The 22,423-nt window shown below is 40.8% G+C and overlaps 4 protein-coding genes across 6 annotated transcripts; 2 read left to right on the top strand and 2 right to left on the bottom strand.

The window, feature by feature from the left end:
• Positions 1–1,326: 1,326 nt before the first annotated feature.
• Positions 1,327–7,523, top strand: ube2g1b (ubiquitin-conjugating enzyme E2G 1b). The gene is made up of 6 exons (XM_080476337.1): positions 1,327–1,758; positions 2,146–2,248; positions 2,353–2,450; positions 5,174–5,352; positions 6,922–7,019; positions 7,118–7,523. Exons 1-5 carry the CDS (start codon positions 1,716–1,718, stop codon positions 7,006–7,008), a joined length of 510 nt encoding a protein of 169 aa, XP_080332463.1. The 5' UTR covers positions 1,327–1,715; the 3' UTR covers positions 7,009–7,019; positions 7,118–7,523.
• A 396-nt stretch (positions 7,524–7,919) lies between these two features.
• On the bottom strand, positions 7,920–11,216 carry arpc3 (actin related protein 2/3 complex, subunit 3). The gene is made up of 7 exons (XM_080476336.1): positions 11,099–11,216; positions 10,619–10,718; positions 9,617–9,693; positions 9,216–9,284; positions 8,972–9,098; positions 8,433–8,527; positions 7,920–8,192 (listed from the first exon to the last, which is right to left on the bottom strand). The coding sequence occupies exons 1-7, from the start codon at positions 11,102–11,104 to the stop codon at positions 8,130–8,132; spliced, it is 537 nt and encodes a 178-aa protein (XP_080332462.1). The 5' UTR covers positions 11,105–11,216; the 3' UTR covers positions 7,920–8,129.
• A 72-nt stretch (positions 11,217–11,288) lies between these two features.
• gpn3 (GPN-loop GTPase 3) lies at positions 11,289–14,040 on the bottom strand. The gene is made up of 8 exons (XM_080476335.1): positions 13,867–14,040; positions 13,627–13,735; positions 12,849–13,016; positions 12,589–12,713; positions 12,372–12,487; positions 12,111–12,207; positions 11,903–12,031; positions 11,289–11,643 (listed from the first exon to the last, which is right to left on the bottom strand). Exons 1-8 carry the CDS (start codon positions 13,912–13,914, stop codon positions 11,578–11,580), a joined length of 858 nt encoding a protein of 285 aa, XP_080332461.1. The 5' UTR covers positions 13,915–14,040; the 3' UTR covers positions 11,289–11,577.
• Positions 14,041–15,627: 1,587 nt separating this feature from the next.
• On the top strand, positions 15,628–22,015 carry rnf170 (ring finger protein 170). 3 transcript variants are annotated; one of them, XM_080476693.1, is made up of 7 exons: positions 15,628–15,755; positions 17,533–17,696; positions 18,052–18,127; positions 18,282–18,396; positions 18,696–18,769; positions 19,350–19,481; positions 19,759–21,298. In XM_080476693.1, exons 2-7 carry the CDS (start codon positions 17,557–17,559, stop codon positions 20,026–20,028), a joined length of 807 nt encoding a protein of 268 aa, XP_080332819.1. In that variant the 5' UTR covers positions 15,628–15,755; positions 17,533–17,556; the 3' UTR covers positions 20,029–21,298. The 3 variants fall into 3 exon arrangements, with proteins under 3 accessions (XP_080332819.1, XP_080332818.1, XP_080332820.1); XM_080476692.1 differs by having other exon boundaries at positions 15,643–15,855; positions 19,759–22,015; XM_080476694.1 differs by having other exon boundaries at positions 15,651–15,859.
• The last annotated feature ends 408 nt before the right edge of the window (positions 22,016–22,423 follow it).

The following is a 22,423-nucleotide window of genomic DNA, read 5'->3' as shown; positions in this document are numbered from 1 at the left end:
TAACGCTTCGTGAATTCTGCTTATAAATAGTTTAATAAACTAAACTAAAAAAAATAAAATTGGATGTACTCTTACCGTTGTCATTCTCAATTTGTTGACAAAAAACTGCAATATTAATCCCAAAAACATTGGGATGAAGAGCGAACTAATAAAAAAAGTATATTACAACTCATGTAACACATGTTTAACTCTTCTTATTTATCAGAAATAATTAAACACACACACACACACACACACACACACACACACACACACACACACACACACACACACACACACACACACACACACACACACACACACACACACACACACACACACACAACAAAACTGAACCCATAAAGATTAGTGGTGCAGCATTGAAAGCCAGCTGTAATACCCAGGGGTGTAAAACATGAGGCTCATGGGCCAAAAACCCACCAAGCAAATTGTGAAAAATTCAAAGAAAACATTATTTCTTCCAACAAATTCCTTAAACGCAGCAGATACAACAACTGGGAACACTGAGAGCTATGTTGTCAGAGTGAGTTTGTCAAAAAATGTATAATTCAACAGCTATGGGGAAAGGTTTCTTTGGACATTTCACCATATTTTGCACCAGCTTTCATTAAAATTGGCATTACGTTGAGATTGTAATGAGTTTCAGTAGTAATTGATTGGTTTTTCTCAAAATATAGACATTGTCATCATTTATAGTCTGCGCCACAACAAACAAAAACTTTTAAGTTTAAATTTGAAGGTTATTATGTCAGTATTCTAACAGTCCAGCTCACCAAAGATGAAATTGGGTTGTATGAGGCCCATGAAATAAAATGAGTTTGACATCCCTGCTATAACTATCAAAATATCATCAGCATTACAACCATACAGTAAGGGTGGATTTTGTAAAACATGCAGACAGACAAGCTTTTGCAAAGACGAACATGCACCAAAACATCGCAGCAGATCAATCAACAAATTTGCCAAATAAAATCAAATAATCTGTTGTATATTTTGATAAATATCATATCAATATAATTTTGCTGCGACTCGACAGCTTAATTGTCACTGTGTGTGGCTCTGATCAAAACTGAATTTGGCACACCTCACAAACTTTCATGTCAGTGTTGCAGGGAACGACAAACAAAAATAATTTCTCAAGAGGAATTTCTATATTTTTGAATAACTTACTGAAACGTGATAGATGGATAGATGAGCATATCTGTGTGAAAAAGAAAGAAAGAAAGAAAGAAAGAAAATAAGGGAAACCCTGCTTCATCAGTACCTTGAGTGTGACGTCATCACATGGGCCTGTTGGCAAAACCGACCAATCAGCGCTTGTCCTGCTCTTCAGCTTTACGAGCAAGAAAACTTTGTGGAGCATTTTTAGCCCTGGTTAATGCCTTACAGGCAGTACACCCTTCAAATTGCCTTTGAGTGCGCAGTCTTTTTTTATTCTTTTTCTTCCAAAATATTAATAAATCGTATATGTTTTGACTTTACTCGGTAACTTTACCGGGATTAGTTCGTATGTCGAGAATAAGTTCTGCCTGACAGGTGACTTCAGGGCTAAAATTAACCCACAAAACCTCAGCTCCTCTCTTTGCAATTGACTCATGTTGACGGTGCTGTCGGACAGAGTTTCAGAAAGAAACGTGGACGCTCTGCTTCACCGCCTTTATCTCCGTTAACCGTCACTTATTTCGCTTAACACTCACATCGAGAGGCAGCACAAAATGACAGAGCAGTCGTCGTTATTATTACGTAAACAATTAGCAGGTAAGTTAGCTAACTTCGGCTACCGGGTCGAGACGCGGCGGTAGTTTTACTGTCATTGTGTTCATATTGTCAGGCGTGTGCGTGTGTTTTCACTTCGTATAGCTTCAGTCTGTTGGGCTGTGTTGCCGTGTGCTGGTGGGTCTGGGGGAAGTTACAGTCCACATGTGAAGATAGCGTGCCAGACAGCTGCTAGCACAGATATGACTGTGAGGCTAGCTGCTGTTGCTCAATAATGACCACTTCAAAATCACCACCGTTGGTCCTCTTGTCTCCCTCGCATCTGCTTCATCGTTATTACACAAGTCCAGTTTCGTCACGGCACTTTGATCCTCCGCCCCATATTTTGTTTCTTAAGTGTTTACAACTTCAAAACCGTTTTGATTCCAGAGCTGAACAAGAACCCAGTGGAAGGCTTCTCTGCTGGTCTGGTGGACGACGATGACATCTATCTGTGGGAAGTGGTTGTTATTGGACCTCAAGACACGTTATTGTGAGTGAAAGTGTTCACCGATTAGCCCAGAGTGAGTTGTTGATGAGTTGTGTGTTCATCCTAACACAAGTCCCCCTTTCCCCCCCCCCCCCCAACATTTACAGTGAAGGAGGTTTCTTTAAGGCCAACTTAACTTTTCCCCATGACTATCCACTGAGGCCTCCCCAGATGAAATTCATTACCGAAATCTGGCATCCGAATGGTGAGCACAAACATCCCAGACGACAGTGTTGGTATACTAACTTTCATCTTGTTGAACCTTTTTTTTTTTTTTATTATTATTAAAAACAAAATAGAAGAACAACACAGTATAGCTGGAAAAGTACCATTTAAATGGACTCAAAAGAGGTAAATTGTGAGTCTGGTGCTCCTCTGGCAGGTCACTGGAGAGGGACGGTGCCACAGAATTAAGCTGCTCCACCACACTTTGTTTTTAATCTAGTTCTGGGTATCGGTAACGGAGACCTGCCAGAGGACCTTGCGCTATGCTTCGGCTCACATGGTGTAAAGCCGGCTACAAACTGTATGATTTTAACAATCTTATAAATTAACAGCTAGTCATGCACTTCGCTGTGTGTAGATTGCACGATGAAAAAACGCAAGCTGAATCGCAGCCTAATATGCATGTGAGTCGACTGATTGCACAGAAGAAGAATACATAAGTGTGTGTGCGACATCGATTGATGAAAATTTAATTCGTGAAACATGAACCTTGCCCTATGTCTTTGGAGAGAAATTCTCAAAAAAGTATAGATTTTCTTTTACATCCCACATACTTGTTTTGACTCCGTTTGCCATTGTAGCCACAAACCATCTATTTGGGTTTAGCGTCAATGATCAGTACGTCATTTCATATTTATATTGGTTAGTTAGTCCACGTTGGCCACAACAGCAGCACGATCGCCCTGAATTTCTGACACTCAGAATTCTATCACAGGTTGTTGTTGGTCACAAGACCATGACAACGGCCGTCCTTGAACCGTCTCGCAGTGCGCCGTAGGACCGCCGATTTAAAGCCAAGACCAAAGATATCGCCACGATTCCCTCACAGTTATCTTTCTTCTGGGACGAATGAAAAAAATTGCAGTGTGTGGCGGCCTTAAACCATTTGGTGTATGGGATGTTCTCAAAGGTCGGTCCGATGCTTCCTTTAGAGGTAATAACTAAAATATTAAAACGGGCGTGTTCGAAGCCCGGCCTTCAAGTCAGGCACATCCCGAGGTCGGATTTCACATGGCCAGACCATCTGACTTCAGATTTATTTTGGACCACCGGCACAAATGGAAGAAATAAAAACTAAGTCAACTTACACTGGTAATCATGGCGTCACATTGGGCTCTGCAGGTGTACACAGCAGTTTCAATGCTTGTCAAATGTTTTCTGTCTTTTCACTTGTTTTGACCTCAGCAAGTTAAATAAAGTTGATAATGAAGGCACACAGTAAAAGCAGCGGCACTTGCCAAATTGCTCATCGGATAGTTGCCTTATTGACCAGACAAAACATTACATACGACAAACTAGAGATTGACCGAGTTAAAAAGCTTTGAGATTGCTTACCTGGGCCAAATTAAAATATCACAAAAGCAAGCCGTGATGATTGCTGAAAATAGCAAACTGTGTACCCAGGATAAGTTCATTCAAGATTGTTTCATTATGGTGTGGATAAATTAAAGAGCTATGATCAGATTTAATGTAAAGTTGATGCATTATGGCCTTGTACATTATCAAATCTGGCCTTCAGAGTAAAAGGTTTGGACACAGCCAGTGAAGCGAAAATGATTTTGTTGGTATTTTTAACAGTCTGGCAGAAGCATTTTTTTTTTTATTAGCTGAAGTTTGATGTGGACAGACAGGAGGAACTGGGTGGGCAAGCGTTATAAAATAGCCACTTTTGCCAGCCTCGCCCCAAATAAAACCTTCAAACTTTTAGGTAATATAACTACTAAACTTTTCTACAAAGTTTTACTTTGTGTATCAGGGTAGTGAGAGTCGAACACGTTTGCTTCTCTAAACTCTTAACCACTACTGCTCAACTGTCTGTTTCATTTGTAAAGTTAAAACCACAACGAGGGATGTTTGATTACTGTTCTAATTCTAAGCTCAATCAGCTCTCTCTACATCAATTCCTTAGTTGTACCATGTTGTCACCACATATCCAACATGGAGCTAGGCCAGCATCGATGCCAGTGAAAGGAGGAAAATGTGGAGGGGACAAACTAATTTACTCTGACTTGTTGGATTTGTTGATGGTTAGACTGCCTTGGGCTGGAATCGGTAACCCAACACCAATCACCAGAGGTGTAAAGTAGTCTGTTTTTTTCTTTTGTTTTTCACTGAAATGTTAGATTTTTTTGGCTTGGATCAAAAGAAGAAGAAAAAATACTTCAAAAATAAGAAGTACTAATATACATGCCGCTTTTAGAAAGGAAGCTTCGCAGAGAGGCTGAAGAGTATCTGCTGGGATAGTTTAACTCAGTATTCCAAATCGATGCTTTTGTTTGCAGTTACAGATGCAGTTCATTAGGCAGTGGTTTTATACTGAAAAACATTGTTTCACAATAGAATCAGGCTTTGTTATTAAGCATATTCAATCATGTGCTTGTTGGGATAATGGCTTAAACAGAAGCTGTCTTTAACTTGGACTTCTTCACGAGTGTGGAACCGGTCTCACGCTTCTGTATCGGCGTTGCAATAAATTGAAACAGCGGTCTTTAGTTGCTGCGAGCGCTTCATTTGCAGCTCAGGCTCCATGGGAAAAGTCCCTTGATGAGATTTTCATCGTCTTTTAAGTGGTTTCATAATTAAGTGTATTAAGTTTTATTCACCCAGTTTTATTTTTTTTTGTTTTTTTCCCCGAGACCACAGAGCTGTAACATTCTCCCCAACCGATTTTTTTTCTTTATTTTTTTCTGTCTGTTCCTCCAGTGGCAAAAAATGGCGACGTTTGTATTTCCATCCTGCACGAACCTGGCGAGGACAAGTACGGCTACGAGAAGCCCGAGGAGCGCTGGCTCCCGATCCACACTGTGGAGACCATCATGATCAGTGTCATCTCCATGCTGGCAGACCCCAACGGAGACTCTCCTGCCAACGTGGATGCAGCTGTGAGTGCGGCTCATGTCAATACCGACCCACGTTATTAATTTACATTTCGGCGCCCTTGCTCAAAATCATCTTTATGGATTAGCTCCGGCTTGTTTGATTCGAACTTAAGTCACACTGGTTAACGGGACAGCGTTAATACAACATGGAGCCTGTCTCAGGCCTCATCTGGCACATAATCTGACTTCTTTGAGGAAGTTTCCTTGGCTTTTTGTCTGTAGAAGTACAATGTGTCCCAAATTAGCATTTCATCTTGAGCGGTTCGTGTTAATTCTGTGACTGTGTGTCAAATTCGAGAGAAACTCGGTGAGATTGACGAGTTGTCTGACCCTCTTATCTCCAACTCCTCATGCCGGTTAAACATTCATACCACCCCTGCTCCCACCATTAAGACTAATGGGTTCCCAGGTCGGTGTGAAAACGACATAAACCTGAAATTACACCTGCTGCATGTGATATTAGAGTTCATAGTGTGACTCTCAATACATTTATCTGTTGCTGAAGTAGCTTTAATGAGCTTGAGATAGATTTTCTCGGCGGTTTGAAAATCCTTTACATCGAGGTTTTCCTGTTCAGTTTGAAAAGTTACACCACTATTAATCAATAGTTTTAATTATAAAAGTTTGTGAAATTATTACACTTAAAGCGTACTCATTTCAAATAGGGTTTTGGCTTCAGTCGTGTTATTAAATGTCCCATGTGCAGGTTCCAGATAAAATGAGTTCAACTTCATTTGCTTAAGTCGTGGTACATATGTGACAAGAGTACATTTGAGTATTTTACACAAACATTTGTTTTTAAATATGAAGACAAATAAAGGGGTCTGTAAAGCTACAGAAATGAGTAGCGTCTATTTACTCAGGCTTTTCCAATAGAAAGCGAGCGGGTTGACAGACTGATTGGGGGGAAATTATAACCTGTCAAAGTCACATAGACTCTGTGAGAAGTTAATTGAGCTTTCCATTATATTCAGACTTGTTATCCAGTGGTAAAAAAAAAAAAAAAAAAAGGGTCCTAGTTTGAAGTATGATACAAGCAAGCGGTGGTGTAATCAGAGGTGAAACGGTCCAGGTGGCTCACGGTTCAGTCTGAACGTCGGTTTAAGGGCCACGCTTTTGGTTCCGTTTTGTGCGTAAATAGAACAAGTTTTTTTTGGAAGTGTCACGATAGATTCTGAAAAGCTTTCTCAATGGACGCTTTGTGTTTTTTCACTTCTGTTACCTTTTTCTCGAGTCCTCGACTGTCGGAAAGCATCACATCGGCGCGTTTCAGTGTTTTCACTCTCTCGTCCTTGCGTTCAACAGCGAAAGCGAACTGGATCCCACACCCGGAGATTCGTATGAAGCCGGCTCGTCGTGAAAACTTCAGTAAAATGACAAAACTTAGCTGTAGTGGAACCAAAACGGGGACAGAGTCGGTGACTGCACAGCTTATTTCTCGCCTCAAGTGTTTTCAGAGATAATTTTCGTTGAACTATTTCCATATCAAGAGTGTATTGAACCGTTGCATCCCGAGTTATAACGTCGTCGCGCAGAATCACACGTTGACTGGTCGTTTGTTTCACCCTGCAGAAAGAGTGGAGAGAGGACCCTAGAGGAGTTTTTAAGAAGAAAGTGGCACGCTGTGTGCGGAGAAGTCAAGAAATGGCTTTTGATTAAAGATCAAGGAGGTACAAATCTTCCAACAGTGCAACATGATGTAAATATTTAGCTCTACGAACTCATTTCTGACATTACAGTAACTGTACCAACGCTGGTTCTCTTTCAGGTTTGGATGGCTTTTTACACCACGATGAATCAGCAGGCCGTTGGCTGAACTTGACAACTTTTCATCAGTGAAGAACCAGAATAATATTTGAGTATTTTCATCCTGTGGCTCTTTTTCATGCAGCCGATTGCTTTTGATTTAATTTCCTCTCATGCAAGTTTTGACCTGTTTCCACATCACAGGACCGTTTTACACTTCACACACAGCCCCCGGATAAGTTCACTGTTTTTATAAAGTTAGTTTATATTAACTATTTATTTAGTAAGGCTGTTTGATGCAAATTGTCTGTTTTGGGTTTTTTGATTTTATTTTCAGCCTGCCATGCTGAGCCATTAAATCTACACTCATATCAGTGATTATGCAATTTTGCAACGACGTTAAAAATATACTCTTTCCTTCCGATGTATTCTGAGTATTCGCTCTTTCATTGAGTGGGAAACCTGTACCTCAGCTCTGCTTCAGCTTGGACTGACTACTAGGAAAAGTAATATCTTTAAGTATGGCTGTGAACGACAGTGTTTAATGATAAATGTTACTAGTTTTTATCTTTTGTAAAAATGACAACGATTGGTTGGAGGTACCATGTTGTCAAAGTAACACTAGTATCCATTTGAGGTTCACGTCACGATATGAACCTCAGTCATAAAGTAACTATGGACGTTGAGTGTTTAAGTTAATGAAATTTATAATCTGGTGTTCTTTCTGGAGTCTAATAAAATCTGATTTAATTCTTTCTCATTCTAAGTGGATGAAGTCTTTCAAAGTTTTTGTTAAATGCAATAACAAACAAAGGGCTACAGAATAACTTTCCAATCTCCATAATTGCTTTATTGAATTAAGCACCAGCTCAATATGATAGACATCCAGACAAATTGAAGAAATATTTCTCAAACTCAAAAGAGTATAAAAATTTAAACACAAAAGCAGTCTCCATCTGTTCCCCCGACCCTTCCCCAAAACTGATCCATCTGCTTTGCAAGTGTAAAAAGACAAAGTGCAGGTCCCTGGTGGTTTACTGTCCGGGAGCCGACAGGCTTTTGTTCATGAACTGCCTCTTAACGAAGCACAACCACCACTGAAAGACAAACAAACAGCGTTAGCAGGCAAACGACTTATTGTATCAAGGAGCAAAATAAGAAAACAGTCCCAGAACAAATGATTCAGACTCAACATGGACACAAACTCAGTTTGTTTATAATCTGGACATATGGACTCATTTGACCCTTGTAGGTCAAAGCATCGGGGAGTGAACTCAAAGTTTTATTTATTGATTTTTTTGCCATGTTACTGCAGTTTAGGTTTTTTCTCGACTCACCTTGCTGGGTTTGTCTGTCTGAGGATCAAACACGCGATCACATAGCCTCAATCCGGTCTCCTGACGGATCTGCTGCAGATATGCCCTCATTGTCTCTGAAAAAGCAAACGTCGGTATCACTCCAACCTCAAACTGATCGGTGCAACAGTAAAGTCTATCAGGAATAGAAAGCTGAGGGCCTGATTAAGATTCCGCCAGCTTGGGTATATTTTTTCATCATATAGTTTTCATATGCTGGACTGTCTCTGTAATTTGATTCAAAAAGAGCATGTCAGAAGAACATGTGAGCATAATACAGCAGTTTCTCCCTCTGACCTTTAATGCTGGAGGGGCAAGGCTGAGCACAGCTATTTGTGGTTTGATATCACTACGTGCTGCTGAATTAATTGAAATCCAAGACCAGTGGGAGGGGGTGACGGGAGCTACTGCAGTGTGTTGGCAATGAAAATAGCATGAATGAACTTTAAGGATCGTATACTACAAACTGTGGAAACGTCAAAAGCTTTCTCAGAGTGGTTTATACTGCCGATTTGATTTACCTTCCTCCTGCTTGTTGGAAGGCTTGACATACATGGCGTTCAGAGGGAACCCGGGCTCTCCTGGAATGGGAAAGTTAGAGATACCCAGGGTGTACATCTCTTTCTCCCCCTGTCCCCTGGAGCTGCACTGTAAACAGACACACCAATTCAGGCTGTGAGACATTTATTTTTATGGAATTAAAACCTGTCTTCTGGATGCTTTGAAAAGCTGCCAAAAGTGTCCTGCAACAGCTATTTAACGTACCTTCTGTAGCCTCTTCAAGCACTCGGAAATGTAAAGTGTGACGTAGATCAGAGTCCTGTCGGCCTCATTCTGAGAGAAACACAAACATTATTAGCTTTTCTATTTTTTGGGGGGACTGCGGCATGTTACTTTGCTTGGTGAAGACCAAGTCTGAGGAGTTCACATCTTCAGCAACTATGACAGGATTGCATTGCTGAAAGGGAGAAGCAAGTTTGGGCATGTGGAAGAACAAAGTGCTGCTCCAAGAAGCTGAGTGAGCGAAAGAAACCAGGGGGGGAAAACGTACAGGAGCAAGCATGCTGTTCACTGCTTGTGTTTTTTTCCTGTTACTGAGAAATGGCTGAAGATAGTGTCGTGCAGATTCAAACACGGCGTTGAGAACAAATCAAAAAACGTCTCACCTTGATTTCATAGTTCTTAAAGAAGACATTGGCCTTGAAGTAGTAGATCGCCTCATCAATGATGTCCGAGTCGATTCCTGAAAGGAAAAGGCTTTTTTTTAAATAAACATGATATAAAAGGTGAAGCTGGTGATTGATGGGAGAAGTCTTGATGTGTCCTCATCTCAAAATGACTAGACATTTGAGAATAGAACTTGTGACAACGGCAGTCGGCATGTGCCCTCTTAATGAGTTTATTAATGCTACTAATTTACTTAATTAAGTTCTATGGTTTTCTGTGGATGACTGATAGCTGAAAGTAGGTAGTGTTTAGCAGTGTGGGTCCAGTGACTCTTATGTTGTAACAGTTCCTCTTGTCCTAATTCAGTTCTTTAAAAAAAACAAAAAAAAACACTGGCATCTTATTTATGATAATCATTTATTATATTTTGAGGTTGTAGCTTCAGCAGGACATTACAATAAGTTGTTTTTAACATTTTGGCTCTCGTTTCTGATCATGGAATGGCAAAATATAAAAAATATAGGCAACTGGCAGCTTGCGGGCCCAATTTAATAAAGTTAATGTATGATTGCTTTCATAGGTTCTGGGAGTAGGAAAAGCACTTTAGCCATATTATAGCCTGATATACTGTGTAATTAAAACATGAAATTAAAAACGGATTTCAAAATGTATTAGCCACACGTACTATATGTATTTGGCTCTCTGGTAGCGAGTATGATATTTTCAAAATCTTTAGATTATCTATTATCTGTATTAGATCCTCCTGCAGAATATGAATTGCAGCTTTACACTAAAGCTCGAGAGATTTTGCATTTTGTTTTACAGACGTTGCAAACATCGATGATATAAAACTTCTAGGGGTGAATCTTAAGTCCAAATAAGGAAGTGAAGCTGATGCATGTACAGGAACTGAGAAACAAGGTTGGAAAAAAAAAAAAACAAAGCTGACTTTGACAGCAGACTATATGGGAGGTATCCGCACAATGATCACATAGACCTACCGTCTCCTCTGGCTGGGCCTTTAAACTGTGTCTTCAGGGGGAGCAGAGCCATGTTCCCCACCAGCCTGGTTTCAGGGATCATCAGACTCGAGTGATACGCCTGAAAAAAAACACAAAAAAAGTTGGTGTCACCAGTTTTTTTTCTTAAGAAGGAAACATTTCTATCAGGTAACAGCGGCAGCATCCGCGTTTCTATTCGCTCCATTTGCTCCCGGGGCTGTTGACACCGCACCAGGTGTTATCTACAACAAATACAATCCTACCAAAGACGTTACATGCCAAGTTTGAAGCGAATTTGTCAAACATTGGTGGAATTAGAGCTAAATGCTAATGCAGCTAGCCCGCTAGGCTAAAGACACCCAGCTCGAGCTCGCTCCGAGGCCTTTCGCTCATCAAATGTAGTTTATTTACGCGGCTCGTTCACTCGAAACGCTGCAAAACGTAGGTCTGCTTGTGAATAAACGATTGAAATGTACTTACCGGCATGTTGAATGATAAATATCAGTCCAACTGCTCAGCCTGAGGAAAAAGATACCAGCACGTCCAGACGCTGTTTCCGCTGTCCCACCCTTCAGCTTTCAGGAAGTGCCCATGTGTCATTCAGCGTGGCGGCCACGTGGGGGCACCAGCTCCCTCCACTCCCTCCCTCCACCCACATATACACACGATGTGTCTTTCAATCCATTTTTATTTTAAAAATATATATCAAATGCCTATTAACATTCGTTGAAACTGTCAATCCTCCTTAAAATAATGAAACACACAGAGGTTGAAATTCATAATTTCAAGTCATCCAAACAGAAAATAGCTTTAAATAAGAAAATACATGAAAAGATAACACTTCATGTCCAGTTTTTATGTCCAACTAGCGTCCGCTTCCAGCCATGTGTGCATTCGACAGGGATTTTTCAAATGAATCCCTCCTCAGCCTTTTTCCACAGTCTTTCTTCCACATCTCCTCAGCTGTACGCTTTGTCCTGAAAAATCTCATCATAATTAAGCTGAGCAGGCTCTTCTTCCAGATCCTGTAGAAAAGGAAAGGCATGGGTTAATTTAAAGAAATCAAGCATCAAATGCATCATGACTACATCACAAGTTTTCTCCTGGGTACTTTTGAGTTACCGCAGGTGTGAAAAAGTAATCTGGTGATGCATTTAAAGGAAGTGAAATGCAACTTTTAATGTTTTTCTGTTGTTTGATCCATCACACAGTGACGAGCTATAACTGTGTTTATTCTTGAGACATTTTTAAGGTTTCAAAGAAATGCAAAATCTGTTCCTCCACCTTTGGCTCCTTAAACTCCAGGTCCTCGCCATACTGTATGGAGAAATCGATGTGTTGTAGTACGATGTTAACACCTTCTTCATCTGTGCGGTCGAATGGGAGAAACCGCACCATGCTGTAGTCGTCAATCTGGGAACAAAAACTTGTCTTGATACAGGATCCAGTGGTCCGAATCTCACCTTTATGCCCCATCGTGGACTCCACTCACCAGTCCGCAGATAGCTTGGGTTAGCTTCTTGAACTTTGAGCTTCTGATGGTGTCAGAGTTGTCTTCCATCATTGAGTACATGTCTGGGTCCAAGTACCTTGTGAAAATGAACATAGCATTTTAAATACGTGTTCTCACTGACTAAATTTCAAAGACTATCAGAAACATTCTCCACTTAGTAAACCATCAATCAGGCCGAATCTCACAGTGGGTGTTATTGGCGCTTCATTCAAGAGTGCACCGTGTTCACATACAACTTACTTCTCAATTTCTTTCTTGGCTTTGGGGCTGAGCAGGTCCATCTTCGTCATGATGTTCACTTGAGGGATTTCTAAAGACACCATGCAACTCAGCGCAGCCATGACCCCTGAGATAAACTGCAGTGGCAAAAATAAGTTAAAGTCCAGCTTCACAAATGAGGTGTGTTCAGAAAAAAAAGTGAATACGTTAAAAAGAAAAGACACTAAGAAATGTTTACCTTAAAAGATTCCACCATGAACTGAGAGTCGACTAGAAAAACACCACAAACTCGAAACTCCCGCTGCTGGAGCTGCTCCACCAGCTGCTTCATCACAGGCAGGTGTGTGTAAAGCTCAATCTGACCTGGAACACGAGACCACTTGTTAAGAGCCGACTGACAAAGTAGACATGGCAACAAGCTTTCACAAAAGTGAGTGCAAAGAGCAGCATGTAAGCAGGATTCTGCCTGCCTGGCACATCTGTCCTGGAGACATTCACCTGGGCAGTCAAACAGAATGTAGTCATCTTCAACATGACCCAGGCTTTCCTCCAGCCAGTCGAAGTTGTTGGCAAAGTACTCCATGCAGAACACCAGGCCTCCATTAGGACCAAATCTGAGAGAGTCATCCTCCATCACGTCGTCCACCTGGATGAGCTCGCGGATGTCTGATAATTCAGAAACAAGATGAGTGCACAGAATGTAACGGTGAAAACAACCTCAAAACCTCCAACCTGAATATATTTCACCAACACTGTGAAATCGATAAATGCCATTGTGCTTATAGTTATGACAATTTTTTTTGTACTATTTACTCTTATTGTCCGGTTAGGAAATCTTAATCTCTGACAGATTCACAAGCTATTCTCATTCCTAATCATGATTACTGACCAGTTACTGTCTGATTCAGAACATTTGATATGTTGCACTAAGACAAATGTATAGTTAAATTATACATTAATAATACATTATTAATTTCTTTACAGTTTGCACAACTTCAAGACTTCTTTTGTGTGGAACTGACCTTGTTAATACTGGAACGGAATACAACACATGAATCTATTTTGAACTGAACTGAATGTATTGACTAGACTGAACAAGCTAGGGAAAATAAATACCTTTAACTGCGACCACACAGTTATTACTAATTACAAATGCTCTACAAGAAGTATATTGGACATAAACACTCCAGTTTACAGATGGTATAACACATGAACAACTCAAACGTCTTCGACTGGACTCGAACCACCTTCTGATTCTGAAGCTCAACTTTCTCACCTGCCATGACTGGATAGTCGAAATGCTCAGCAGCTGGGTCCAAATTGACCACTTGAACCGAGCGGTTTAACGACTCTGAATGCTGGACCATGGTGGAGCAGTACGTACTCTGAAAAGGGAACAAGAACTTTGAGATTGAAGTTGATCCGTGGTGACCAAAACAAAACCTCATGCTCGCGTTAGCGCGATAGCATAACAAGACTATTAGCGCGGAGGACAAGTGAACCGCTGAAGCCTTACCTTGCCGCTGCCTGCTGGACCCATGACTAACTGTGCGAAACGAGGCATTTTGCCTCTAATGAAATCGAGATGGACAAGAACAAACGCGTTTTGTTACAGAAGACTGTTCGATATCCCGCATTTAGGGACCATACGGCCAGGCTTCTACTTCTTCTTGTAGATGCATCAGTAAATGGATATTTGTTACTCTACTGCCCCCTACCACCGACGTGTGAACTGCAGACGTGAATAAAAAAAGTATAGGAATGTTGCGTTTATTTGTTAAAAAATGTTTTCTTTCTTTCTTTCTTTCTTCTTAATTAACTTGTTCATACATGTAATTTCTAATAATGTGAAATTTATTTTTGTTTGTGTATTTGTTGTGGATGAAACTATCTCTTTTCTTTTGAGACTTCTTATTTGTTTTTAATCAGTGTATATCATTTACTGTACCAAAAAGTGCATATGGAAATTCAGCTTTCAGTCCCTGAAGTGAAAGGAGACATAGTGGGATGAAACACATATTTTAGTCTACCATTTACTGATATTTGTAACCATGCCCTCGCCCACAGGTATCTGGGCTTGGCTATAGCACCCCAGCTATTTTCAGTCATCATATGCTGTCTCTGTAAAAGTTCTAGAAGCTTGTAGACTGATCTGGAGAACTATTTCTAATATTATTTTGCCAGAATAAACCACCAATTGTAGGAAGTGACTGTATTGGTGTTCTAATGCATACACAAGGCATGAGAGAATACAAACCACTACACCAGTAGTGGATGAAGTGGTATAGAAGATGGACAGATAGTCTGGTGTGCAAATACAAATTAAAATAAAATCAAAAACGTTTGTTGAACTATAATGTTGTAGAAGATTCAGGTAGAAGAGGGCTTACCACCCATCCAATATTAATGGGACCAAGGTGGAGAGGGTGGAAAGCTTCAAGTCCCTGGGTGTCAACATCACAGAGGGCCTGACGTGATCTTTCTCCATCAACAGCCTGGTGAAGAAGCTCGACAGCGCTCGACCTCTAAAGGTGTTCAGAAACATTTACACCTGCACCATTGGAAGTGTCTTGGCAGGGAGTATCCTTACCTGGATGGGCAGCAGCACCCAGCAGGACTTCTTGGCCTTGAGGAGGGTGGTCCACTCAGCAGAGCCCCATCAGAACCCCCCTCCCCAACCTGCAGGACATTTACAACAATTGATGCAGGTTAAAGGCCAGGAAGACTCCGGGTGAGCCCACCCACCCCAGCCACAGACTGTTCTCTCTGCTGCCATCAGGGCAACATTACCACTGCCTGAAGGCAAACACAGAGAGGATGACAAGGAGCTTCTTCCCTCAGGCTGTCCACCTGCTGAACCAAAAAAAAAATAGATCCAGCAAATTACCTTGTATATCCTGTTTCTTTGCACTATTCAACACAGGTCTACTCATATTTACTTGACTTGAAAGAGAAAATACATTCATCTTATTGATTTCCGAATGCGGAGATCCAGAATTTTTTTGGGAAAAACTTTAATTTAAAGCCAACCAGACATAAAGATGAACTCTATTCTTTGTTGAAATGTCACAAGGCAGATATTCCATAAAGGAGGCCAGGGTTTTTTTTGCATTTAAGATGTTTATAACTGAATATCGAATTCTGTGAATTGTCTTTGTTTTGTTCTTTAATAATAATAATAATGATTTTATATATATATATATATAAAGACTTGGAAGAAAAAAGTCATGATAGTACACCCTCCCGGACAGCAGGTGGCGAAATGCACCTTTGAAGTTACTTTGTCGCTCGTGATCAAACAGCAAATAAGTAGAATAAATGGAGGAAATTGGATTGCAGTCGGACTGAAACAGAAACAGACACATCAGCATGCAGCAGGAAAACAATGATCGCTCTCTGCTCCAGGTGATTCCTCAGCTTCTATAAGACATTTGCAGTGCTGGATCGCTTCATTCAGACTGGTCGGCCTTTGAATGAGAGGCTCCCGAGTGAAGGAGGACTTCTGGTAGGTAGGCGAGGTCGTTTATCGTGATCTGTCAGATCGGTGGTGTGATTCCTCTTTCCACGTTGTGTTTCCAGCTTTGTTTGCTGCAGTCTTCTGTCTTGTCTGGAACTGCTTGACAGATCTGTGCTGTAGACATACTCCAAAAATGTCAATGCTACTTCCTGCTAACTCGGCTGACGGCGATTAACAGAAGCTCATAATACTAAGACAACAAACACTGGAGGCCACTTCAGTCTACAAGTAGTGTTTGTTTGGGGATTATTACACATTATATTCAGCAAATAGAGAAGTACACCGAACCAACGCCAGATGTGTTAAAACCAATACTTAATTCGCTGATTAAGGGAATTAACTTAGAGCAAAATCATCATAAAAGACTATTTTTTTATATGTTTTATCAGACAAAACATTCAAATTCAACAGATGACATAAGGGGACTGTGGTGTTTTTATGTAGTTAATAAATGCAGTTTGCCCTCATATGATACTGGATAAACTGGTTTAATATACGAACCTATACTTCAAAAATATTTAGTTGGGAAAAGGTTGATGCTGTGTTTTGACGTTCCATTGGTTCGATTAGGTTAGGATTTGGGTTACATGGGAAAAGAAGTACATTAAGTCAATCTATGGTTTTGTTTCTTTTACAAGGGTTACTCATAATGAAGCACATCCTAATGTAACCCATATACAATCTAACTACATCATAAAGTATGCGGAGGACACAACAGTGGTGGTTCTCATCTGAGGGGAGGAGGAGGAGGACAGAGAGGAACTGAAGGCTTTTGTTTAGTGGTGTGACGGGAACAATCTGATCCTGAATGTCGGAAAAAAACCGAAGAACTGGTAATCGACTATAGGATGAAACAGCCAGTGCACACCCCACTTTACATCATGGACCCCACAGTGGAAATAATGCAACACACCAGATTCCTGGGGGTCCACGTGGCAAACTACCTCACCTGGGCTCTCCACACCTTCTCCATCGCCAAGAAGGATTATCAACGCCTGATCTTCTTGCGGTGTCTGAAGAGAGCTCATCTGAGCACATCAGCCCACTTTCTCCAGAGGAGCCATAGAGAGTATCCTGACCAGCAGCATCTCTCTGTGGCATGAGAACAGCACCGCCTCTGACCAAAAAGAACTGAAGAGTGCTGAGGGCCGTTGAGAAGATCATTGAGATCTCATTGCCACCAATAGGGGACTTGGCAGAAAAACATTGCCTATCAAGGGCATTGAGCATCACTAAGGACCCCACTCACCCTGCCTGGTGACTGTTTTCTTTCCTCCCCTCAAGCAGGAGGTACCGCAGCCTGAGATGTAAAACTGCCAGGTTCAAAAACTGTTGTTTTTTTCCCACCGCCATCGGTCTTTTGAACGGAGCGCTGTAAATGCTTATTTATTCTTCTGTTTTAACCTATTTCCACCTATTTATTCTTGCATTGTTTTTTAGGCCCCTTATTTTATCTCAGGGATTTTTAAGTTATTTTATCTCCGGTACTTTTTGTGTGTTTCATCATTGAACCCTGAATGGAAAGTTTGTTTTGCAGTTCGTTTTGCAGTGCGCCAGCATTTGTACTTGAGAATGAATTTGTGTGCCTCTGCTATTGAATGATAACAATTTAAATGTTGGTTACTTGTCAATATCATGTTAATGTTGTATCTTTGTGATTTCTAGATGTCCTGGTTATGAGTGTGGGTGATGGAGGACAATCAATGTGAGGACTTGGACTACCTGATCCAAGACGAGGACACTCTGATCGAGGGTGTCAGCAACCAGGTCTTATTCGTGGTGGTGCTCAGTGTGGCCTTCCTCGCAGGGCTGCTCACACTGCTCTGCAGGTACGTGCTCAGTTCAGATTGATCACTTGTATTAAGTACTTACTTAGCCTGGTGTGTGTAGATTTGGGGAATTATGTGATGAAATCTTTTTTTTTTTCCTTTTCCATTTTTGAAAGACACCTATGTTTTATCAGATAAATATTCATTGGTACTCCCCATCTATTTCCCTTTAAGCCAAAACTCGGGAGAAATTGAGGAGGTAGAAAGACGTTTGACCTCTTTTTGATATAATTTATGAGAAATAACCACATTTCACAGATTTCTAATATTAAAACTCATCTCCATTCATTACTTTCATTCGCAATTTCATTGCTTTGCTAAATCTCTGCGTTTTGATCTAATCTGATCTGTGCAGACAGGAGCAGCAGAACATCCATCCTGAGAATCAAGAGCATGTTCGAGCTGTTAGGCAACAGCTCCAAACAGAGCAGGTAAAGAGGAAACGCAGCCCCGGCTCCTCCCGCCATACTGACGGTTACATGAAGAAACAAAACACTTTTCTGTCAGATCTCTAATCTGCTCTATTTAATGAACATGACAGCTTAGCGTGTGTTTTCAGCTTGTTTGAAATTGATGTTTTGTCAGGATGAAAACCCTCAGGCAGAGACCCGGCATCAGTACTACACCGACATGTCATGTCCAGTGTGTTTACAACAGGCTGTTCTGCCTGTGGAAACCAACTGTGGACATCTTTTCTGTGGTAAGACTCGGCGTACACTTCCTGTCAATATGCACAAAGCCACACCAAACACTTTCACTTGCATATCACGTGCACAAAAGAATGTTTTTGCCATGAAATTTCAAAGTTTCATTTAATTTGTTCACGTTTGGATTGCTTGTATAATAATACAAAATTCACCTGCAACTGCAAACATACACATAATTCCCGTGTGCGTCTCCGTACACACAGGCAAGGCACACAAACAACGTGTTGTTATTTGTTGTTTTCCTATTTTTGCTTTACTTATGAAGACCACTCTTGTCCTTATTTCCTCTTAGGCTCTTGCATTATAGCCTACTGGAGGTATGGCACCTGGCTGGGTGCCATTAACTGTCCCATCTGCAGACAAATAGTAAGACTTGTTGTGGCTGTTGATTCTAACGGATGTTCATAATGTGCAAGACCTGTTTTGAAGTTTCGGCACCGTGGTGATGCCTGGTTTGTATAAGGCACTCACTAATAAAAAAAGAAATTATAAATTGACTTTTAATCAAACTGTTTTTTGAAACACATTTTTATACTTCACTAATTTGAGTGAGTAGATACAATAAACACTATTACATGGCAATCGTACACTCAAATGTTTTGCAAAGTCATGTAAAACTGACCAAAGAAAATCATATATTCTAGTTAAATGATGCCGCAAATGAGCTGTATCCTCTTTGAAGATGCCATTTAGCATTATTAAGTGTGTCTCTCTGACAATACAAAATGTTACTTACTACCCCAAAGCTACAGATTTACACGTGAGTTGATACTGCCAGTTGCGTCTGTGTGAAAGCACTATTTAAATTAGTTTTTCCCCAGTATCACATGCCACTGCTCGCCATTGAAGAAATGTGATCGTTGTATAAATGAAAGTCTTGGTAGAGGTCCACCCTCTGTTTGGGCTTTTGTGGTTGAATTAATCACTGTATTTTGTTCTCTCCTAGGTAACTTTGGTCTTTCCGCTCTTTCATGAGCATGCGTCCCCTCAGAGGGTCCAAGATGGCGAGGCAGTACCTCAGCTTATATTAAGAGACATCAATGATTATAACCGCAGATTCTCCGGCCAGCCAAGATCCGTGAGTAGACTGGATCCAGATGAATTCACTTTGCACTGTCATGTGTTTGATGTGCTTTCTACTTTTATTCATGTTTGGATTAGCTCCTTTTTAGATACTGCTAGAAACAAAAAGTATTATGCACGATAGAAAATGACTGCTGCACTGTACCTTTGACCATAAAAAAACATGAACTTTGACATGCAACACAAATGTAAACACTGGTATTAACTGAGGTGCCATGTATGTATATAACAAGCTTTTTAATGGTGTCCCCTGTCTGCATTTGCTCCTGTAGTACATGGACAGGCTGCGGGATGTGCCCACTCTGCTCCGCCATGCCTTCCGGGAGATGTTTTCTGTGGGTGGCCTCTTCTGGATGTTCAGGATTCGAATCCTGCTCTGCCTGGTTGGTGCCCTCACCTACTTGGCGTCGCCGCTCGACATCCTGCCGGAAGCCCTTTTCGGTCTTCTGGGTTTCATGGACGATTTCTTTGTAATCCTGCTTCTCTTCGTGTACATCTCCATCATGTACAGAGAGGTGGTCACACAGAGACTGAACGGCTAGGTGACCACTCCTCATGGAGGCCTTCGCTTGCTTGTGTAAAAAATGAGATGGAGAGAACCAATCATTTTGAGGTAGAAATATTAATAAATGTTCAAAGTGCATTTTATCCAGAATGCTCATTTACTCTGCATCAACGCTGGACAGGGTTGTTCAACGTGAGTTCTAAATGTTGTGTTTATATATGATTTACTATCGATGGTTCATAAACTAAATGAGTCGAGGCCGACAAGAGAACATAAGAAATGAGACAGTAAATCTATTTTCTTGAGTAACACTTTAAACAAATGGCTTTTGCGACAATTTAGACATTTTTCTGAACAGGACTCGTTTGGTTTCATTTAATATCATCACATTGACACAGTTTTTAGTTTGAACCCTGGTGGCCTGTCGGGTTAAGTCTTGATTGTGAAATGGATTAGCTTGTTGCATTAAAGCAATCCTGTGAAAAGAAACAAAATGGCCAATATTTGAACCAGGACCTTCTCGATGTGAGTACTAACCACTGTCCCATGCAGCCGTCAAATCTAATCCTTTCAAACACTTTTACAGCAATGAGGCTGGTGGCGAATCACAAGCAGTCTGTGCTGTGTGTTAGCAGGCTCAGCATCTTTTGAAAGACGATAAACATAAGAGGTCCCATTGGGGAAAAACATACAACTCAACCAAGATCCTCCATTTCAAGGCACAAAGTATTTTACAAGCACAATCTCACCGTGGCTCTTCCAGCCTGATTGAAAATGCATATATGGAACTTGTAACTATGCATTATAATGACTTACTTGAAAAACGCAGCTTGTTATGCTTGTCTGAAAATCACCTGCAGAAGTTTACATTTATTGATCAAATGCGATGTGATGCAAATCTTTATCTGTGTACTTTTGGACGTAGAGCAACGTGTCTGACAACATTGTTGAAGAGATAAAGCAATCAGTTGTCTTTAAAAATAAAAAGAGCCAAAGCAAAGTTCTCAAGAAGAAAAAAATGTGGAATCGATTTGAATGCAAGTGCACTGAAGCTATGAATGTAACCTCATTGTTTCAAGTTTGCCTCAGTGTTGGTTTTAGTGGTTGTTCACTGTACAGATTTCATGACATTAGTGTCGGTGGATAAGCCATTCTTTAGATTTTCCAGCTTTTTAAAACCTGTAAATTTTTAATGTTGCAATCTTCTTGCGTTCAGAGGAATGAGATTGTGTACAATATGTATTTGGTACTTGCTTGGAAAAGGTGATGTTTTCGTGAGAATTTCAATTAAATAACTGAGATCAGATAGTGTGCAGCTCCGTCTCGATCTTTTAGACATGCAAACACAATGACGAACTTGAATTAGGGGGAGAAACTAAAATAAGGCAATTCATCCGGAACAGCTCTTTTCATGCATCTGTGGGCAAAGACAGATTAATTTCTGGTCTGTACCGAGCTTCTGTCTGGCTGCAGTTTACCTGACCCCCAGGCTGGTAGGTGGCTGCCACGCTGCTTCAATTGTTCCTATACCCCAACAGGTACATTTTGCATTAATTGACCACTTTATGTCTCTATAGTACGACCCTGAGCGAGTCCCCAAATTGCCTTATTTAAGGTGTGGCACATGCCATGATGCGTCAGACCGTTTGCTGAGTTGCGTATCTGAGGCGTTTGAACAACTACCACCCTTTTTGGTGTGTGCTGCACAGCATTTTACAGCTCAGAACCAGTTAGGTCGGCAGTGAGCATCTTATGGGGTGAACAGGTCTTTGATCAGAATTTGGAGAATGTTCTCATTTAAAACCGTGATATATGATTTACTCTATGTATTCGTCGAAATGCATTTCAGACTTCATGAATTCATTTATAACAAAGCTAGAATTAGACATCTATTCCATATCTCCAGCAAAACATTAACTCCTCTATTCTGCAGACCAACCGTGTCCTTTGAGTGGTGCAAAGTGATAAACCTATGATGCAAACCATTCAGTAAATGTGTTTAATGAATTGCACAATGGCCCGTCAGTCAGGATTCCTGTCATGTTTCTTGTGGTTTTCCAGAGTTGGGTGTGTCTCTCTTGTAGTGCTTCAGGCACATCAGTCATCGGTGTCACTATTTTGTGCAGTAGTGAGTCAGCTGTAGTCTTCAGATGAGACAGCTCATAATATGGATCACTTCCAGTTTGCCAGCAGGAAAGTGAATTATGCCCTAATTTATTAGCTGTTACACAGCTAAGACACAGATTCAACCTCAATGACCCCTACTTCCTACAGTCTAACAAACTATTTACCCACATATACAACTATTGGAACACATCATGCTGGGGCCAAACATCTATCACATCTAACAAATTCGTTTTCTTTTCTTTTTTATATTACCTTGTTTTAAGCTAATCGTAAATGAGGAAATAAATTTCCTATTGGTACAAGAC

Source organism: Lipophrys pholis (assembly GCF_963383615.2).
Source record: "Lipophrys pholis genome assembly, chromosome: 12".
Taxonomy (NCBI): Eukaryota; Metazoa; Chordata; class Actinopteri; order Blenniiformes; family Blenniidae; genus Lipophrys; species Lipophrys pholis.
The sequence above is the reverse complement of the archived record's forward strand: the minus strand, read 5'-3'. Positions and strand labels throughout refer to the sequence as shown.